This window comes from Vicugna pacos, chromosome 29, assembly GCF_048564905.1.
Source record: "Vicugna pacos chromosome 29, VicPac4, whole genome shotgun sequence".
NCBI classification, from domain to species: domain Eukaryota; kingdom Metazoa; phylum Chordata; class Mammalia; order Artiodactyla; family Camelidae; genus Vicugna; species Vicugna pacos.
Window position 1 is genome coordinate 25,484,702 of NC_133015.1, and position 16,796 is coordinate 25,501,497.

The 16,796-nt window shown below is 45.2% G+C and overlaps 1 protein-coding gene and 1 long non-coding RNA gene across 11 annotated transcripts in view; one reads left to right on the plus strand and one right to left on the minus strand.

The window, feature by feature from the left end:
* The window catches only part of SNTG1 (syntrophin gamma 1), a 315,377-nt gene that overhangs the window by 14,122 nt on the left and 284,459 nt on the right, over window positions 1-16,796 (minus strand). For all 10 annotated transcript variants that reach the window (XM_072952001.1, XM_072952000.1, XM_072952003.1 and 7 more), the window contains 3 exons: window positions 15,926-15,997; window positions 6,726-6,878; window positions 2,722-2,814 (listed from right to left, as the gene is read on the minus strand). In XM_072952001.1, coding sequence (XP_072808102.1) covers window positions 2,722-2,814; window positions 6,726-6,878; window positions 15,926-15,997 — 318 coding nt within the window. The remainder of the gene's footprint in view (window positions 1-2,721; window positions 2,815-6,725; window positions 6,879-15,925; window positions 15,998-16,796) is intronic.
* LOC140690290 (uncharacterized) lies at window positions 6,399-16,716 on the plus strand. Its single transcript, XR_012065508.1, has 4 exons — window positions 6,399-8,089; window positions 13,844-14,052; window positions 15,148-15,215; window positions 16,573-16,716. It is a non-coding gene; the product is annotated as an uncharacterized lncRNA (long non-coding RNA).

The following is a 16,796-nucleotide window of genomic DNA, read 5'->3' on the forward strand; positions in this document are numbered from 1 at the left end:
GTCTGAGTCTGTGACGGTTAGTGAGGGCAGGGATATGTCCTGTGTTTGAGGGGTGTGCACCGGCCGGATCTGACAGCGGGGCCCCAGCTCAAGCCTACATTTTATTCACCTGGTGAATGTGGAATAATTTCTTATCTCAGTTGCCTGGTGAAACCTGCCTGCCATAAATGTGTCTGTGTTAGAAACCAAGAGGTGTCCTGGAGAGCAGCCGCCCTGAGACGCGTGGTCCAGGGGCGGGGAGCCAGGACCACTCCTTGGCTTCTAAGTCCGCAATGCACTTCGACTGTTTATAATATTTGAGTCCTATGCTGTAGCACGCTAGGCTGAAATGTGTTTTTTCAAGAAACTTAGAGAAGTCACTGCTGTCAGGCCCTCCCTAACCTGAACCCAGAAATCTGCTGACATCTGTCTGTGGGATGCATCCCACACGCATACCAAAGAGAGAGAAGAGCTGAATATTACTTCATTGTCATGATAAAATGTTGTTCAAACATGATGCAAGATGTTTTAATTTAGAGGTAATTTTCTTGTATTGAAAATTATCTTCTTTAGGCTGATTCTGTGGAGTGAGACAACCTTCTCCCAGTGAGGTCAGCTCACTGGCTCCCCCGGCCTCTCTGTTGAAGCTTGTTGTCCTGAGATGATTATTAAAAGCTCCCCCTTGCCTCCGACAGTCACAGTTTCAGGAACGAATACTGTCTCCACGATGATGGGTGCGGACTCCTTCCCCTCCCTCCAGTTTCTCAGATGGCCTTGAAGGTCGGTACTTCCACCAAGTCAGAAGCTGGAGGGACAGTCACTACTGTTCTGGTTTTTCCTGTGTGTCAAGCTTGTGCTGACTAAATCTCATTTCTTGCTAAAGGCCTTGCCCTGGACAGAGTCCCAGCAAGCGCTGGGTTCCCTGACGCACCCTCCATCCCAGAGGACCCGGGCAGGTGCGCACAGGTACGGCGGGTACCACATCCACACCAGGAGTCCTCCCCTCAACAACAAAGAGCCACGGCAGGACCCCAACACGGATTTGGACCAAACATCAGCTTTAAAGAGAAACTCAAAATAGATTCAGAAGCCCGTCCAGATGAATTTTTTTCCCTCTCATTTACTAGCGCGAGAGTCTTTTACCCACATGTGACAGAGTTCGGTGACAACTCGGGCCATCTTACTTCCTTTTTAAAATCAGAGTTTAATTTTTTATTCTAATCACTTTAATTTATGTTTAAAGTTATTTATTACATTCATTTAATAGCTATGAAATTGATGCATTAATATTTAAAGTAGTAAATTTATTAAATTAATTTAATATTCATGAGCCTAGCCAGATTTGAATATTTTATTCAAAAGAACATCTTTGTCATGGGACGAGTTTACGACAGTCTCATCTGAGGCTCATTCAAAGAGCCACCGGCACCTGAAACTCCATAAATAAAAAAGTATTCTTGGGGAGGGTGTAGCTCAGTGGTAGAGCACATGCTTAGCACGCACGAGCTGGGTTCAATCCCCAGCACCTCCATCAAAAAAAAAAAGTTAAAGGAGAAAGAAAAGTGTTATTTTGGCATCACACAAAGGCAACGCCTTGCGTGATCAAATCTGACCCGAGTGTGTGCTATTTAACTTCCCGAAGTCAAAATATAAAGAAACATTGGCCACCCTCACATAATGTGAGATTTTGTGTGACAGTCTCAATTGCTGGGCCATGAAAAGTCGTAAGATCTCCGAACCCCAGCCCACGTCCCACTTGGCTGAGACCAGCTGGGCCCCCTCATTGGACGCCGTCTCCCAGGATGCACACTCCCACGCCCCGCACGCTGTCCTCCCCACACGTGTATACCGCTCTCGTTCTGTGTGCGTTTGCTTTTGAGAACCCTGTACAAGGCTTAGTTTCCTGGTGCCGTGTAAGTGCCCCATAAGGGATGACTCATCCTTCAGTAGCCACATGGAATCTGTTAGTCCATTAAGGAGAAGACGGGTCTGAGGAGCCGAGGTCCTCTGAGGGGAGGAGGGCGTCTTCCTGGGGGCCTCAGCCCTGAGTCAGGAGCTGCGGCAGTGTCTCTGGCCCCGGAAGGGGACTGACGGTGGGTAGGGGGGCTTCAAGACCCTTTAGATATGGCTGGCTGAGAGGCCCCCTTCATCATTCGGTGCACATCACTCCCGGGGACACAGGCTTTGTGGAAGAGGCACCAGTCAGACAGCACAGACCTCACTGAGCCAGGTGTTCACAAGGGCTACCCTCCCTGGCTTGGAACGCCAAACGCTCAACGGGGCATCCTGTGATCCTGACGTGTTACCCGTAGAACTAAACAAATATGGTTCCTCATTTTGATATTGGAGACTGACTCAGAAAAATAATAAAGGAACACTTTGTTTTAAAAAACTGTTTTGAGAGAAGAAAATTTCCCTTCATTATGAGGCCATACCTTTAATAAAAGAGAATATATATATAAAATGTAGAGACATATATATGTATGTATGTAACCACATATACACGTATGTAACCACATATACACGTATGTACTGCATGTAGTTATAATGTAGTTATAATGTGGCACCATATTGATTTTATTAAACTTCAAACTTTTAGTTTTCTATAAATAGATTAAAGCTTAATTTATCTTCTATCAATAGAACTGTGGACCTAAAACCCGACCCCTGAGGACCACTGAGCGTGCTGAGTGGATTAGTGATTTCGATCATTCTAGGTTAAGAGATGACGGAACACAGTACCTTGGTGGCCGCGTCAAAGCAGATGAAGCCGGAGCTGAAGTCGATGGTGAGCCCCATCAGGTGACCGTCCAGCACACACGCGTACGTCTTGCACTGGACAGAACAGAAGACTGTTACTTCCCGTCAGATGGACCCAACGGCAGGCTGAACAGCCAACGCCTATCGACAGTGTGACCGCTCCTGTGAAATGCTCCTTATGCAATGCCACCTTCGTTTCAGCCATGACTGTCTAAGGAAGCTGGTGTTCCCAACATCCCAGAGTTGACAGACACAAGCTGAGTGCCTGTGGCCCTGCCCGGGTGGGGGACGTGGGCTGTTTCTAGTTCTGCTCCATCTGACCTCGTCTCTGCCTTGTGCCCCATTTCTGCCCTTGGTTACACTGGCAGTAAAACTGTACACACATTTTCAGGTATAGGCAAGATTTTGTTGTTAGATTCTGTAGCTCAAGATCACAGCATTTTCATTAAACTCAAAGTAAATTATTAAAGATTAAGGTCTTACCTAAATTCTTGGCACATCAATTTCATCACTATTATTAAAAAGACAGCTCCAGGCCCACAAACAGATTTAATACCCAAGGCAAAAAATACATGAAACCTCGTGACCTTGAGAGTCTCTGTGTATTCATCCACACTGTGCACATTACATCCTAAAGACACTGACTCTTGCCTATTATCTGTGCAAACCTACTGATTCTCCAAAACAAGAATTGATGATTATTCACACTGAGGTCAATTTAAATTATAACTTCACTTATATGAATACTTTGGAAAGACTAATCAAATATAGATAGCAAAGTATAAGAATAACAGATCTGAAAAACAAACTTGGAGCTTACAGGAAACATAATGCATTTTTATGTCCATAAGCCAGTTTTATTTGCATTGAATTGCAAACCAGAATGGGATGCTAAAATGAAGAAAAATGCTTGTAATTCACACACAAGGAGAGGGAGGAAGAGGGAGAGAGAAACCATCTTAAGCGAATGTTCAGTACCGATGCTTACATCCTATCTGTTTTTATAATGCTGTTTATGAAAGGACATTAAGTGAACCTCACTCTGACTATAACGATGCCTAAACGCATCAATGCTTTTGCCATCACCAAAAAGCTGTATTCATGTGCTTAAGCCCAATTCGCGTAGTAATGTTATAACCATGCCAGATTATTCATTTGGAGTTAAGTTTTCCAAAAAAAACAAAAAACAGATTAGAAAGCAAACTTAATGGTCCTTGTAAGTTCATTTTGGGTGTAATTTTATTTGTTTAATACACGAGCACTTTCCACGTGCACATCCACCCACTACCACTTCATTAAAGCTACTACCAACCTGAGGAATGTCCAAGGCTATCTCATTTTCTCCAATTTAGACATAATCATTTGCTATTTTCAAGTAACACTATTGAAAAAATACATCAGGTGGAAACACCTTCAGTATAGAACATTAAAATTAATCTCGTTAAGTTCAGAATTACAAATTAAATGTTTTATTAAATGTTTTAATAAATTCTATTCATCTATTCCATTAAACTGAAATAGATATGATATAAATTGAGACCCACTGAAGTTTGATTCCATGATTTATAGTCTTAATAGACATGTAATACGAGTATACTTGATGTATGTTTTAATATTAAAATATTTGATTTATGGCTTAATATCTATGTTTATTTTGAATTATAGTTAGAAAAGAGCAAAAAATTACCCTTCTGGGGAAATTCAAACTAGAAACACTTTGAAATATTTTTGTGCAATCATATACTATTTGAAGATATGTCACACATAAAATAAATTTTAATATACTCTTTTGTATGACAGCTAAATGTCTGTAGCTGGATAAAACACAATGGAACAGTTTGAAATAATAACAGTGAAAGGAAATGAGTTTTTGAAAGTGATATACTTTTTCATTAAAAGTCTTATTTTCAAAGGGCAGTGTTAATTCAGATTAAATTAGTGTAAAGTCAAAAACAACTCTCTGTCCCTTACCAGTATCATTCACTTTCTCTGGGAAGACTGCTCAGAAGTGAGATAAATACAGGTGCTAAAAGTGCAGTAAGTGAATTCAGCCTAGTAACCGTACTTTGCACACTCGGGGAAGGTAAGATTTAGTTCATATCAGTTGTCATACTTCTGTTTCAATGTTCATTGCATTTTCCAAATTTTGAGGTAATTTAAATGACAATGTAGGATGTTCAGAAATACCTGTTTTCAATGGATTACCTCCTAGATAAATATGTTGATATTTATATCAATATTAAGTACATTAGAGATTAGAAAATACGTTAATAGATAAAGGAATAGATTAGAAGCTAGAAAATGTTAAGTAAACGCTGTACGGTTAAGGAAAACCAATTTCAAAATAAAAATAATTGAACTGATTAACTCTTACTGTATTTGTCAATTTGCTAATTTTCTGCCTGGATGCCTATTTCGCAATAGGACATGTGTCCTCCTTTATTTTCTTTCTTTATCAACTTGAATGGTATTGGAAATACTGAGAACATAGAAGGAAACCACACGAGGTTCTTCATGTAAATATATTCATGTCCTTGAGTTTTGAAATAGAACCGCAGTGTTCAGTCATTGACTATTGATTCCTGGTAGAGTAAACGAAGGGAAATTATGAAATCCATAAAACAACCAGAAACTGAAAAGGCATTAAATATTTCAGTTTCCACTTAACTATATGCACCTTAAATCCACAGTGTAAATATGTAAGGTGCTAATGCAAAAAAGTGCATTGCTCAGGACGTCAGCTTAGAGACCGTGAGGTTCAGATTAAAAAAAAAAAAAGACAATGAACAGCAGTAAAATACAAATGGAACAGCATGATTTTATCTCTATCTCATTTCTAAGTACCCGGAGACTTGAAATCTGAAATTGAAGCCAGCAGGTGGAAATCGCCATGTGTTTGTTTCCAAGTGATGTGACAGGCCAGAAGAATGGTAATTAGGAACACCTGAGATTATCATAAGTCACAAAAACGTCAACTCCTGTACAACGCTGTGCAACGCTCTGAAACGGACTTAGATGTGGACACTGGGAACCAAGTAACGCTGAAGACATTTTTCACCTTTCCGCTTTTGATATTAAAGTATCTATCTACTGAACTGAGGCTCTATACAGCTGAACTATGGAAACAACGTTTCTCAGTCACATTGCTGGATACACGCAGGGCAGCAGGACTATAGGAAAGCGTGAGCTGAGCGACGGGAAAAGGGACACGAGTCTCTCCTCGTCGCCCCCCGACTGCCACGCCACAGCGGTGTGACTCACGGGCTGAATATGGAAGTTTGCAGCCGGAAGGGAAGGAAGGAGTCATGTCACCGATCAGGTCAGCGCCACTGAAGGCCACGCACCCCCGGCCCGGCGCGGGCGTCCCAGGAGCCCTCGTCCAGCGCGGAGGCCGGAGGCCTTGACGTCTGAGCGAGAAAACTTCGCACGTCAGGAACGAGGCGTCACAAAACCTGCCGAAGCCCGTGAGGGACGACAGGCCCTGGGCCGCGGTCGGCAGGCGCAGCAGGTCACCCCGGAACCTCCGCCCCGCGCGGGACGCCCCCGGGCGGGGCCCCCGAACACGGAGGGGGAGCAGGGCCCCCCGGCGGCGGGCGGTGCGCGGGGGGCGCGGGGGGCGCGCAGACGGGGCCGGCGGGGCTGCGACCAAAGAGCCGGACCGCGCGCTTCCGAAGGCCGGAGACCGGGGAGGCTTCCGGCGCAAAGGGCCCCGGGAGGGGACGAAGCCCCGCGGGCCGGAGACCGGGGGAGCGGGGCCGGCGAACAGGACGCCGCCTGCTTCAGATTCAGGGTAGAGCAGACTCCAGTTAAAATGAGGAATAGGTTCGCGGTGCGCGGCGGCCAGCGGCGCGGAGAGGTCGGCCGTAGGAGAGGTGTCCCAGGGCCGCTGGGCGAGTCCGGGACGCTCACAGGCCCGAGCCCCGCCGCTGCGCTCGAGGGCCGCGCCCACGCACGTGGGGCCCACACCCTGGACGCCAGACGCTCACCTGGATGCGCTCCACCTCCAGGAAGGCCGCTGTCTGGAAGGCTCGTTCCCACTGGGCCAGGTCGGACTCCAGCTCCACGGAGAAGTAGAGGTCCTCCCCGGACTCGGACTGCACGCTGAAGCAGTGTTTCCGCCGGTCCAGCAGGTCGCTGTCCTGGTGGAAGCCTGGAGTTACACGGGCTGCACTCACCTGCCCTCCGGCCGAGCCGGCTGCACCCCAACCGCGCGGCGCGGGGCGCGGGGAGCCCCGTCGTGACGCCCCCTCTCTCTGACGTCACCAAGCCTTTGCTGAGATGGCCACGGCAGCCCGTTTCTAGCCCGCAAAGTCTCGGACTGACCCTGGCGCACGTCCGTAAGCTAGACGTCAGGGTTTCTGGCCTCAGCTCTTACGAGCAAGGGAACTACCAAGAGTGCGTGAGATTCAGCCTCTTCCTGGACAGATGGATGGCACCCAGTCGCCCTTCCTCCTCAGAGAAAGATGAAGATGATGAAACTAAACAATACTTAATAATGTATCTGCAAATGTTAGAGAGCTTTCGAAGCATGGCATTTTTAGCTAAGTTGATTTCTATAGCCCTCGAAGTATCATGGAAATACTATTCTACCTGAGACACGAAAAAAATGAATCTACGATGTCTCAGAAATTTTACTGCTTTAAAAAAAAACACACATTTACCTTATTTATGGAACCGTATCTCACTGAGTTAGAAAGACCAATATAGCAATTTCTTGGTCTTACTAGAAGTTTCCCACTGATGCGTTCACACATCTGCCTGTACAGCCATCTCAGAGATGTTAAAAGGGGGAAATAATGCAGCTAAGAATTGATGCCACAAGCCAATTCCACGCGGTATGTCACACAGAGCCTTTGAATTGCATGTGCTGTATACTGAGAACTGCCAGTCACTGATGGCTCTAACCATTTTTTATAGAGAGGTATATAAAGGTATTAAACACCCAAAATGCTAGAAGGAATTCTCTGCTTTGGCAGGTGTTTTCAAAATAATGGCAATTTTACAAAGAATTCCAATTGTCCTTATTTTTTCCATTTATGTTTAAAATGACTAGAGAAGAGCTAATGAAAGGCACCCTTTCCTGGGCTCCAGAGTTTCCCTTGACACCTGCTGCCTGTTGATGTTCTGGAGGCTTAAAGAAAGATGCGTTCTCTCTGTAGTGATGGATTTTCCGATTCTATCTTAAGGGAAAACACGAAAGCATCATATCTTTGAAAACGCAGTCCAAGTAAGCAGACCGTGCAGTCCTTTCTAGTAATCTGGAGCTTACAATATCCAGGGAGAGTGACAATGACAGACACTGAATAAATAACTAGACAAGTCCATCTGTCAGCGGAGATCCCTGTAAAAAGTAAGAATATGGTTTATCCCACAATGGGTTGGGAGGTCAGGGAGATGTCCTTGAGAAAATGCTATGGTTTATTAAATTGGCTTTAATGTTCCTTGTCAGATAAAATTGTTAATGTAAAACAATCTGTGTCATTAACTCCCAGAAAAGTGTTACTGTTTTTCCTTCTCACAAAATTGCACATTGTCATAGATCTTAAAGGAACTTCATCTCCGATTTCCTGTTTTCTTGGCAAGTTATTAGCTCTCTCACTCCTTTAAAACCTGATTTAGCATCTTCTGTGACACGACCCAAGCTCTCGGAGGCAGAGCCTCTGTCATCTCTGCAGATAGGACTGAAACACCTCTGACCACCAGTAGCTGCTAGTTACCGAATTAATAGCCGCTTCTCGTGGGCAGACTGCCACTGCACCCTACAGTCATCTGGGAGTTCAGGCCTCACGGTTCAAAGAGGGAGACAAATACATAAAAATAATAAACATCTCTCAGACAGTGCTATAGAGGTAAAGTGCTAAGGAAACACAAGGAGTAACACATCATTCTGGAGAGACAGTGGAGAGGAGAAAGCCTTGTTCTAGGAAGAGACCAGAGGGTCCTCATGGACTGAGAGACACTTGTGAGGGCCGTCGGCCCAGCCTGGATGAGCCCAGGTGCCCCTGCTAGAAATGCACCTGCTGTGAAGACCATGGAGGGCAGTGCTTGAGGGCGGGAGGAGCAGGACAGACCCTGACTTGAAGGGAGCAGGGCCAGTGAGGTGGGAGGGCAGAAGGGCAGCAGGCTGGGGTCCACGCTCAGAGGTTCAGTGAAATGTGGCTATAGCTGAGACATTTCAACGATCTGCTTCGAAAATAGTCATCCAGTTACCAGCTGATGGAAACTTAGGTAGGAATACTACTCAGTCATGAAAAAGAAAATAATGCCATTTGCAGCTTTCTAAGTGAAGTAAGCCAGAAAGAGAAAGAAAAATACCATATGATATCACTTATATGTGTAATCTAAAAAAAAAAGACACGAACTTATTTACAAAACAGACAGACTCACAGACAGAAAAAGAAAAAAAACTTATGGTTCCCAGGGGGGAAAGAGTATGGGAAGGGATAAGTTAGGAGTTCAGGATTTGCAAATGCAACTATTATACATAAAATAGATAAACAACAACATCCTGCTGTACAGCACAGACAAATATATTCAGTAACTTGTAATGGCCTATAATGAAAATGAATATGAAAAGATACATATCTATGTATGACCAACTCACTGTGCTGTGCACCAGAAAGTAACACAGCATTGTTATTTTAATAAATAATTTAATAAATAAAAAAACAGTAAATAAATAAAAAAGAAACAAAGGCAGAGACATTAGCAGAAATCTGTGCTTAAAGCAGAAAAAAAGAGAAAACAGTCATCCAAGACACTGCTGTCCTCCTGTCTCTGTCTGGTGTCCTCGCCGCGGGGCCACAGTGAAGGCGCCCAGCCTCAGATGCGGCCGGGGGCGACCTCAGCTCTCCCGTTTCCGGGACGAGCTGGCCGGAGAAGGCATGGTTTCTGGCACAGAGTGGTCTCCACATTAGAAATGTCTGCCGTTAATGTCAATACTCAAAAAAGTAAACATATGTGGCTCCCCACGCACTGCGACTTTAACTTGCTGCCTGCACACCTCACCTTCTGTCAGGCTGTGATGTGGCCCCTGCAGACACACCGTCTCGGGATTCTTTATGCTGATTGGAACGCATGATCCAGCAGTGCTGACACAGTGACAGCCAGCGTGTCTTGAGCATACCTTCGTGCATTTTTCTCATTTACTACTTTTCCTTCAGAAAGACCCTCTGTAGGTTTTTAGATTTACTCCGAGTCTCCTGCACACTCTGCAGACTGATAACCAAGCACCGTCCTTCCTGGGCCACACGCCAGCTTAATAAGCGGCCTGACCCAGAAGCCACATGTTACGAACATGTTTGCTAATAATGTGCGTAGTCGTCTAAGGCACTCTAAGGTCAGCGGGTATAAATAAGTGCAACAGACAAACAAGACAAACCATGTGTTTATAATAATTACTGAGCGTGTAGACACTGCCAGCCATAAATTTTCTATTTTGCTTAAAATGTACAGGACTACAGGCAGGAAAAGCTGCCCCCAAATTGGTGAGTTACCCCCACGGCCAGGTTTCCGCGTGTGGTCTCCTCTCTCCACTGAGCTGCAGTGGCTTCACCCAGTGCTCAGTGACACAGTGAGTCGCTTGTCGCACTCTCTTTCAAATACACTTGTCATAGTTTGAATAACAGCTATGGCCTTTCTTCAAGTTAATGGCATGTGTGGGATCAAAAATGAAAATGAGAAAGTAAGGATAAATATGCTCACATTATTGTGTGAAATTTAAATTACTCTGTGAGCTACATGACTTACTACATTTACATTTGCCACTGCTTCTTCTGCTTGAGCTTATGGCAAATCAGGGAATCACTCGATCTAAGCATGGAGTTATTTAAAAACAAACAGAAATTGTGATTTTTTTAATGAAAAGAGAGGACTAGGCCTAGGACGGATTCTTCAGCTACAAATAATGATTTTCATTCTTCTGCAACTATTCTAATAATTTAAAATGAGGGGAAGGGGGGCTGAGTATCGCTCAGTGGTGGAGCACATGCTTAGCGTGCACAAGGTCCTGGGTCCAGTCCCTAGTACTTCCATTAAAAAATAAATAGATAAACCTAATTACCTCCCATTGCCAAAAAATAAAAAATAAAATAAGCTGAGTGGAAAACATACCAACAAAATTAAATCTTGCCAATTAATTTTCAGTGAGACTCTCAGGAATGATTCAGTCTCTAAAGAGACATTAAATGCACACCAAGTTCTGCACAAAAATGGTACTGTGATAACATAGTACAGTGCCGTCTTCCGCTTTTATACAAATACCATTCTTAACCCTGTTGTGTAGTGAAAATTTTTACATAAATTAATATATTGTTAGGAATATTTCTCCATCATTAGATTTTGTAAAAGATAAAGTTGGGGAAATTACTCAAATTTTATTATAAATCTGGTTCTAAACATCCCAGAACAAAAAGGGTATTTGCATCTTATTCAGCCAATATGGCCAATGTGGAAAACAGCTTGCATTTCAAATGATATTAGCTCAATAATTATGTAACTTCCCCTCTTCTGTGCTGTGTAGAAATACATCAAAAGTAGGTGAAAGTAAAGTACATGAAGGTATTTCCATTTTTTATAGCTATGGCAGATAACAAGACGTTAAAATTACTTTTCTAGTAAAATGTCATTAAATACCTGCCAGAAAGATTATTTTCCAAGTCATCTAGCCTTTAAATTATTGCTCACATATTCATAAATCATGAGAGGTAAATCTCATGATCTGAAAAGTAAAATTTTCAACTTCTGAGAAAAGTAATTGAAAAAAATTTATAACTATTATTTTAAAATTAATTTAAAATAAAACAAGATATTTTAGATACTAAAAATCAATTAAAATCAAACCAAGTGAATGCCCTATATATGTAAGTCAATTCATTTTTTTATCTTTGGGATTTCAGTTGCCTTATCCGGGAAAAGAAGAAATAAAACTTTAAATTTCCTCCCTTTCCTTTCCTGGGAAACTGGAGTCCCTGCTATGAATAAACAGACACAGTGGCAAATGTCAGATACGGTCTCTAGATCAGTCTTTACAGCAGTCCATCCAAGTCGGCTGAGCTCTTCACTTTCCTGAGGAGGGAAAGGGGACTTGGACATGTCGGTCGTGTCCCCATTCGAGAGGCTGCTGGCCCCAGGGGCTCGGGTCACATGTGCTGGGGAGTCACCGGCTGAAGCTCAGAAGTCAACTTTACCACTTCTTTCCACGTCTCCTAGAATCAGTGCCCGCATTTGCCTGAAGCTCTTGTAAACACGAAATTCGCGGATACGTTTATGTACCACCGTCACTGATGCTGACTGTTGCTGAAAAGCTGGGCTGGGTCAGACTCCAGCGCCCACGCACACACCAGTACACCCACCCGCAAACACACACACACACCCCCCTCTGTAACACAGACGTGTGGGGCCGCCTACGATGAGGTGCAGGATGAACAAGCAGTCGGGGAGGCTCCATGTCTATAAAATACCGACCAGCATTCACATTGGAAGTGTACACACTGGCCTGAGTTTATTTTCCAGGCACGTCTGACCCTCTGCCACTCTTGAGGGCTTTTGTGTGCGTGCCTGTACGGGCGTGTTAGGTCTGTCCCAGCACATCATGCGCATGACGAAATGCTCTTGCAGACATTAGCCCATTATCCCTCTGTCTTCACGGCTTGCAGAGGTCAAGTGACTTAAACAAGAACATATTCCAAAAATTCAGAGATTCCAGAATTCAGGGTAAAATATATTTTTTTTAAATGCATCTGCCATTCACAATTTTTTCTGACTATTGGCATGAGAACACATGTTCTAAGGCTAGAATTCTTAGATTCAGAAATCTATGGTGGGTGTGGCTTAAAGGTAAATTTGGGGTAGACTCCCCAGACCAGCAGGACCCTAGCACAGGGGTGGTTTAAGAAGACAACACTGTCCCAAGCAGCATCCTACTTGCCACAGAATTTACCTGATTGGGATGCAAGTATATTTATTAACAGATATCTTAGAGAAAGGCAAGGCTGATTCTCGAGGACTCTTGGACAGGGGAGACGGTGACCCCAGCCGACTCTCTGTCCTGCACAATGACCCCTTGTTTCAGTCTATCCACACAGCCTGGCTTAAGCTCCTTCATTTGCTTAATATGTGTTAGATTTAGCTTTAGTCAGGGAACTTGGGAAGAAAATCCCTACTTTAAAAAAAGAGGAGGAGGAGGGTGTAGCTTAGGGGCAGAGCGCCCGCTTAGCACGCAGGGCGTCCTGGGTTCAGTCCCCAGTGCCTCCATTAAAATAAACCTAGTTACCCCCTCAGAAAAAAGCCAAGAACTTTTTAAAACAGAGTTCCAGTGAAGACAACTGCCCATGTGGAAAACGCTGGCTACCGTCAGGGAAAATGCTCTTCCATGCGGTGTTGTTAGAAAGCACACGGCGTGCACACAAAACACTATTATCAAAAGAAACTTTTATCCTTGTATTTGATTTGCTTTCTTGAGTCCCTGTTTCATACACTTGGATCAGCTTCCACTATCGGTTTGATTGATGTCTGCATTTTCCCTAAGACATTATTATTGAAGCAAACAGAAGCTTCTCTGCTGTAAATCAGCAAAACTGGAACCAGAAAAGCAAACAAGCAAGAGGCACACAAAACAAGAACATTCACACTAATTTCTCATATGAGTCAAAGGGAGGACTTTCAGGGCTGCTGACTGAGATGAAAGGTTTTAATTAATAGTTGCAAGTTTCACCTTCCAGATTTCAATTCTAATATTCTACTTCCGAGGACAATTGCATCACACGGAAACGAGCCCTCAGGCCCACACTTGGAACCCCCGGGAAGGGTGGTTTCAGGAGAAAAGGCTGTGCCGTGCGGGGCTGGGGCAGGTGCCACGTGTTTCCCTCAGGGTGAATTTCATGGGGTCGTAACCGGAGGGAGCTGTGGCTGGTCCCGAGGTCCCGCCTTTAAGAAACAATCCAAACAGTCCCACGTTTAAAAACGTCCAAAGAAGGCAATTCTAGGCTGTAGCCTTCAGTGTTTGGAATGTGAAGATGGTTCTTCCATCTCCGACTATTCCTGTTTTGAAAACGGAATCCCTCACATCGCAGTTTATACTAATTTACTCTTGATCTTTCTTCAGATGTGATTCAAAACAGGTGGTCACCACTTCTGAGAAGTCACCTTTTCTATCCTCGAGGACAAACATCAAGTCACCTCTGAGCTTTCTCTTTATGAAACTAAATGAAGTAAATCGTTCCACCTTCCCTCCCAGGCACCACGCTGTAGCTATTTGATGATCTTAGCATCTCCCTGTGCCGAAGCCGAGCCAGCATTTCCCGAAGCCCTCAGGTAGTAAAAGACACCCGCTCCCTGGCACAGGCTTGTGCGGGTCTGGCCGACGTGAGCCATAAAAGGAATTACTGTGTCACCTAACACGGCACCTCTGTTTATGGAGCCCAGTCTCCTGTACGAGTGCCGTGTCCGGGCAGACGTAGAAAGCGAGGGTCGTTGTGCAATGTGGTGTCTGTTTCGCAAGCATCTCACAAATGTGTTCAGTTAATCCTGCACATTTTGTCCAACAAAGGGGAGGTGCTAGGGCCGAACAGCTCAGTTAGCTCTCCTGAATATACGTGATCTGACCTCTGGCCTGGCTTCCGAGGCGTCTTCTAAAGAGCTGGTCAGGATAAACCAGACGCCACTTACGTCGCAGGCCCGTCAGATGCTTTTTTTTTTCCCCTAGTGTTACTTCTTTTAAACAAACACAACTTATAACCATGGAAACACCTTGGAGCAGAGTTCAAGGTCGCAGGTACCCACGGCTGCCTCTGAAAGTGTTTTATCCCGGCCTGTCCGTGCCTGGAGGGGGTATTCAGCCGATGTTCAACCAAGGAGGACTGCCCACTGGCTGCGCCAGGCGCTGCTCGGGTGGGGAGACGTCTCTCTGAGCCAGTCAGGTGGCACCTCTGTCCCCGGGAGGCTGGTCTGGAGGGGGGTGAGAGGAGCCACAGCACAAACAAGGAGCCACCTCACGGCAACAAGGCCAGTGTCAGGAACGCCTGCTAACTCAGGGACGCCAGCCCCAGGGGACACTGCCATTTATACAGAATGAAGAAAGGGCAGCAAGGGAGGTGACAGGTGAGCAGAGGCAGGAGCAAAGGATTCCAGGAATCTGGGGGGGCGGTGACACAGTCAGAGAAGCCGGGGCTGGTGTGAGCGGAGGGGGATGGAGGGGCCAGAGCCGGCGGGCGGGCAGGCGGCCCGAGGCTGCAGCAGGTGGTGGGCGGAGGGCTGAGCAGGCGGGGTGGTCCAGGTCACAGCACCCAGCAGGCGCCCTTGGCGCTTTACTTGGTGTGGAGCTAGCTCGCGGCCGGAGAGCTTCCTTGTCACAGATGACAAGTGAGGGTAGGTGTGTGTTATTCAATGTCTGAAAATATTTCTCTCCAGGCCGTATAACCCAGGTGAAAATTTCCCCAGAGCAACTAAGAGGCCGATGGCAAGTTTTATGTGGGAAGGTAAGAAGTGTTGCTTGGCTGTGATTTGGGCAGAGTGCTGACCACCGGGCACCGCCGGGCTCCTGTGACAGCAGCGGAAAGTGCCAAGGGTTTTTTAGAGGCAGTTTAGATAAACGCACCCAGCGTCTTGAATATATTCAAACATTTTCTACCCGGGATTTCCAAATCTCAGAATTCAGACTAAAGGAAATAACTTAGAGGTTACACAAGAGTTTTTCAATTCTTCGCTGTTCTTTTTCCTGGGCCCCTTAACCACACACGGTGTCACCCTAATAAAACGCCAGCTCGCTGAAAGCGGGGTGCCTCCACCTCTGTCACCAGTCACACACTGCTTAGCAGATGCCCTGGAATACAGCAACACTCAAGTGTCTGCGCAATAAATCAGAGAATGATGCTGCAATATGTCCGACAGGGTGTTGTCTAAAGGCAAAATTAAGAGACTGGCTAAAAAGATGGCCAAACGATGGGATAGGTAAAACCTATTACAAAGTCATATTTTTGGGGGAAGAATATTAATTGACATAACAAAGTCTCAAAGCATATTTTTACATGAAAAAGCAGATTTAAACCATATATATTTTTTCTTTTGTCTTTATCTTGTGTTTTCTTTCATATCCATGCATCGTTTGTTTCCATGAACTACCTATGAGCCCAGGACCCCTACTGGCTGAAGAAAAGCAATTAAAATGACCACCACTTGTTGATCATACCTTGAGAATCTTGCACATAATCTCATAAACTGAAAATGTTTTCTCTGCCCGGGTCCAGTCCCACGTGGTCACCTTTAAAAAGATGAGAAACTCATGTGCCATTTGTTTTAGAAAGACAGCCCCTCTTTTTGTCTCTTCTTATATAGCACGGAGCACCCATGAGACTTTCGCACGTGCACCACACAGACTCTGAGCTGCGAGGTTTCCGCACACAAACCCCGGGACGGCATTTCCACCCCCCGCCCAGGTTTCACCGCCATGTCTCTTCCCATTTCAGCAAGGACTTCACATGATGCGCGACAATTTCTGCCCCCCCCCCCCCGACTGTGTCGATACATTTTAGATAGTGTGTGTATCCTCTTCATGTAAATACCAAGTGTGTGTATTTCACACATGGAACTTTTTTCCTGCTTCCCACCAGTGACACACAGAGACTCCCAGATGCCACGGCAGCCCCGGCTGTGACTTTTAAGGGAGACCAGGAGCCCTCCTGCCCCTGGACACGGCGACACGCTGAGCGCCACGAGCTGCTTCCTAACTTGTGTTTGACACCTATTTGTCTGATTGGTCATAAGAAAACATTCAGAGTAGGAACAGCAGGAATTTGTGAAAGAGACAAATCTTTATTTTTCTTTCCTGTCTTCCAGGTGCGTTGAGCTTTGTGTAGACAAAGATGTTCAAAACTGCTTCAAGTCTAACTTGATACTTCAAGGTCGTATGTGTTACTAGACTTGTGAGTGAGCGGTGTGACATTTAATATTTATATTCAGTAAACGTTAATTGAGACTCTACTCTGTGTAAGGTGCATGTCCCCAAGGCACGACCGCCGGCGAGCGGCTACCCATGCCCAGCTCGCGCACAGCCGCGGGAC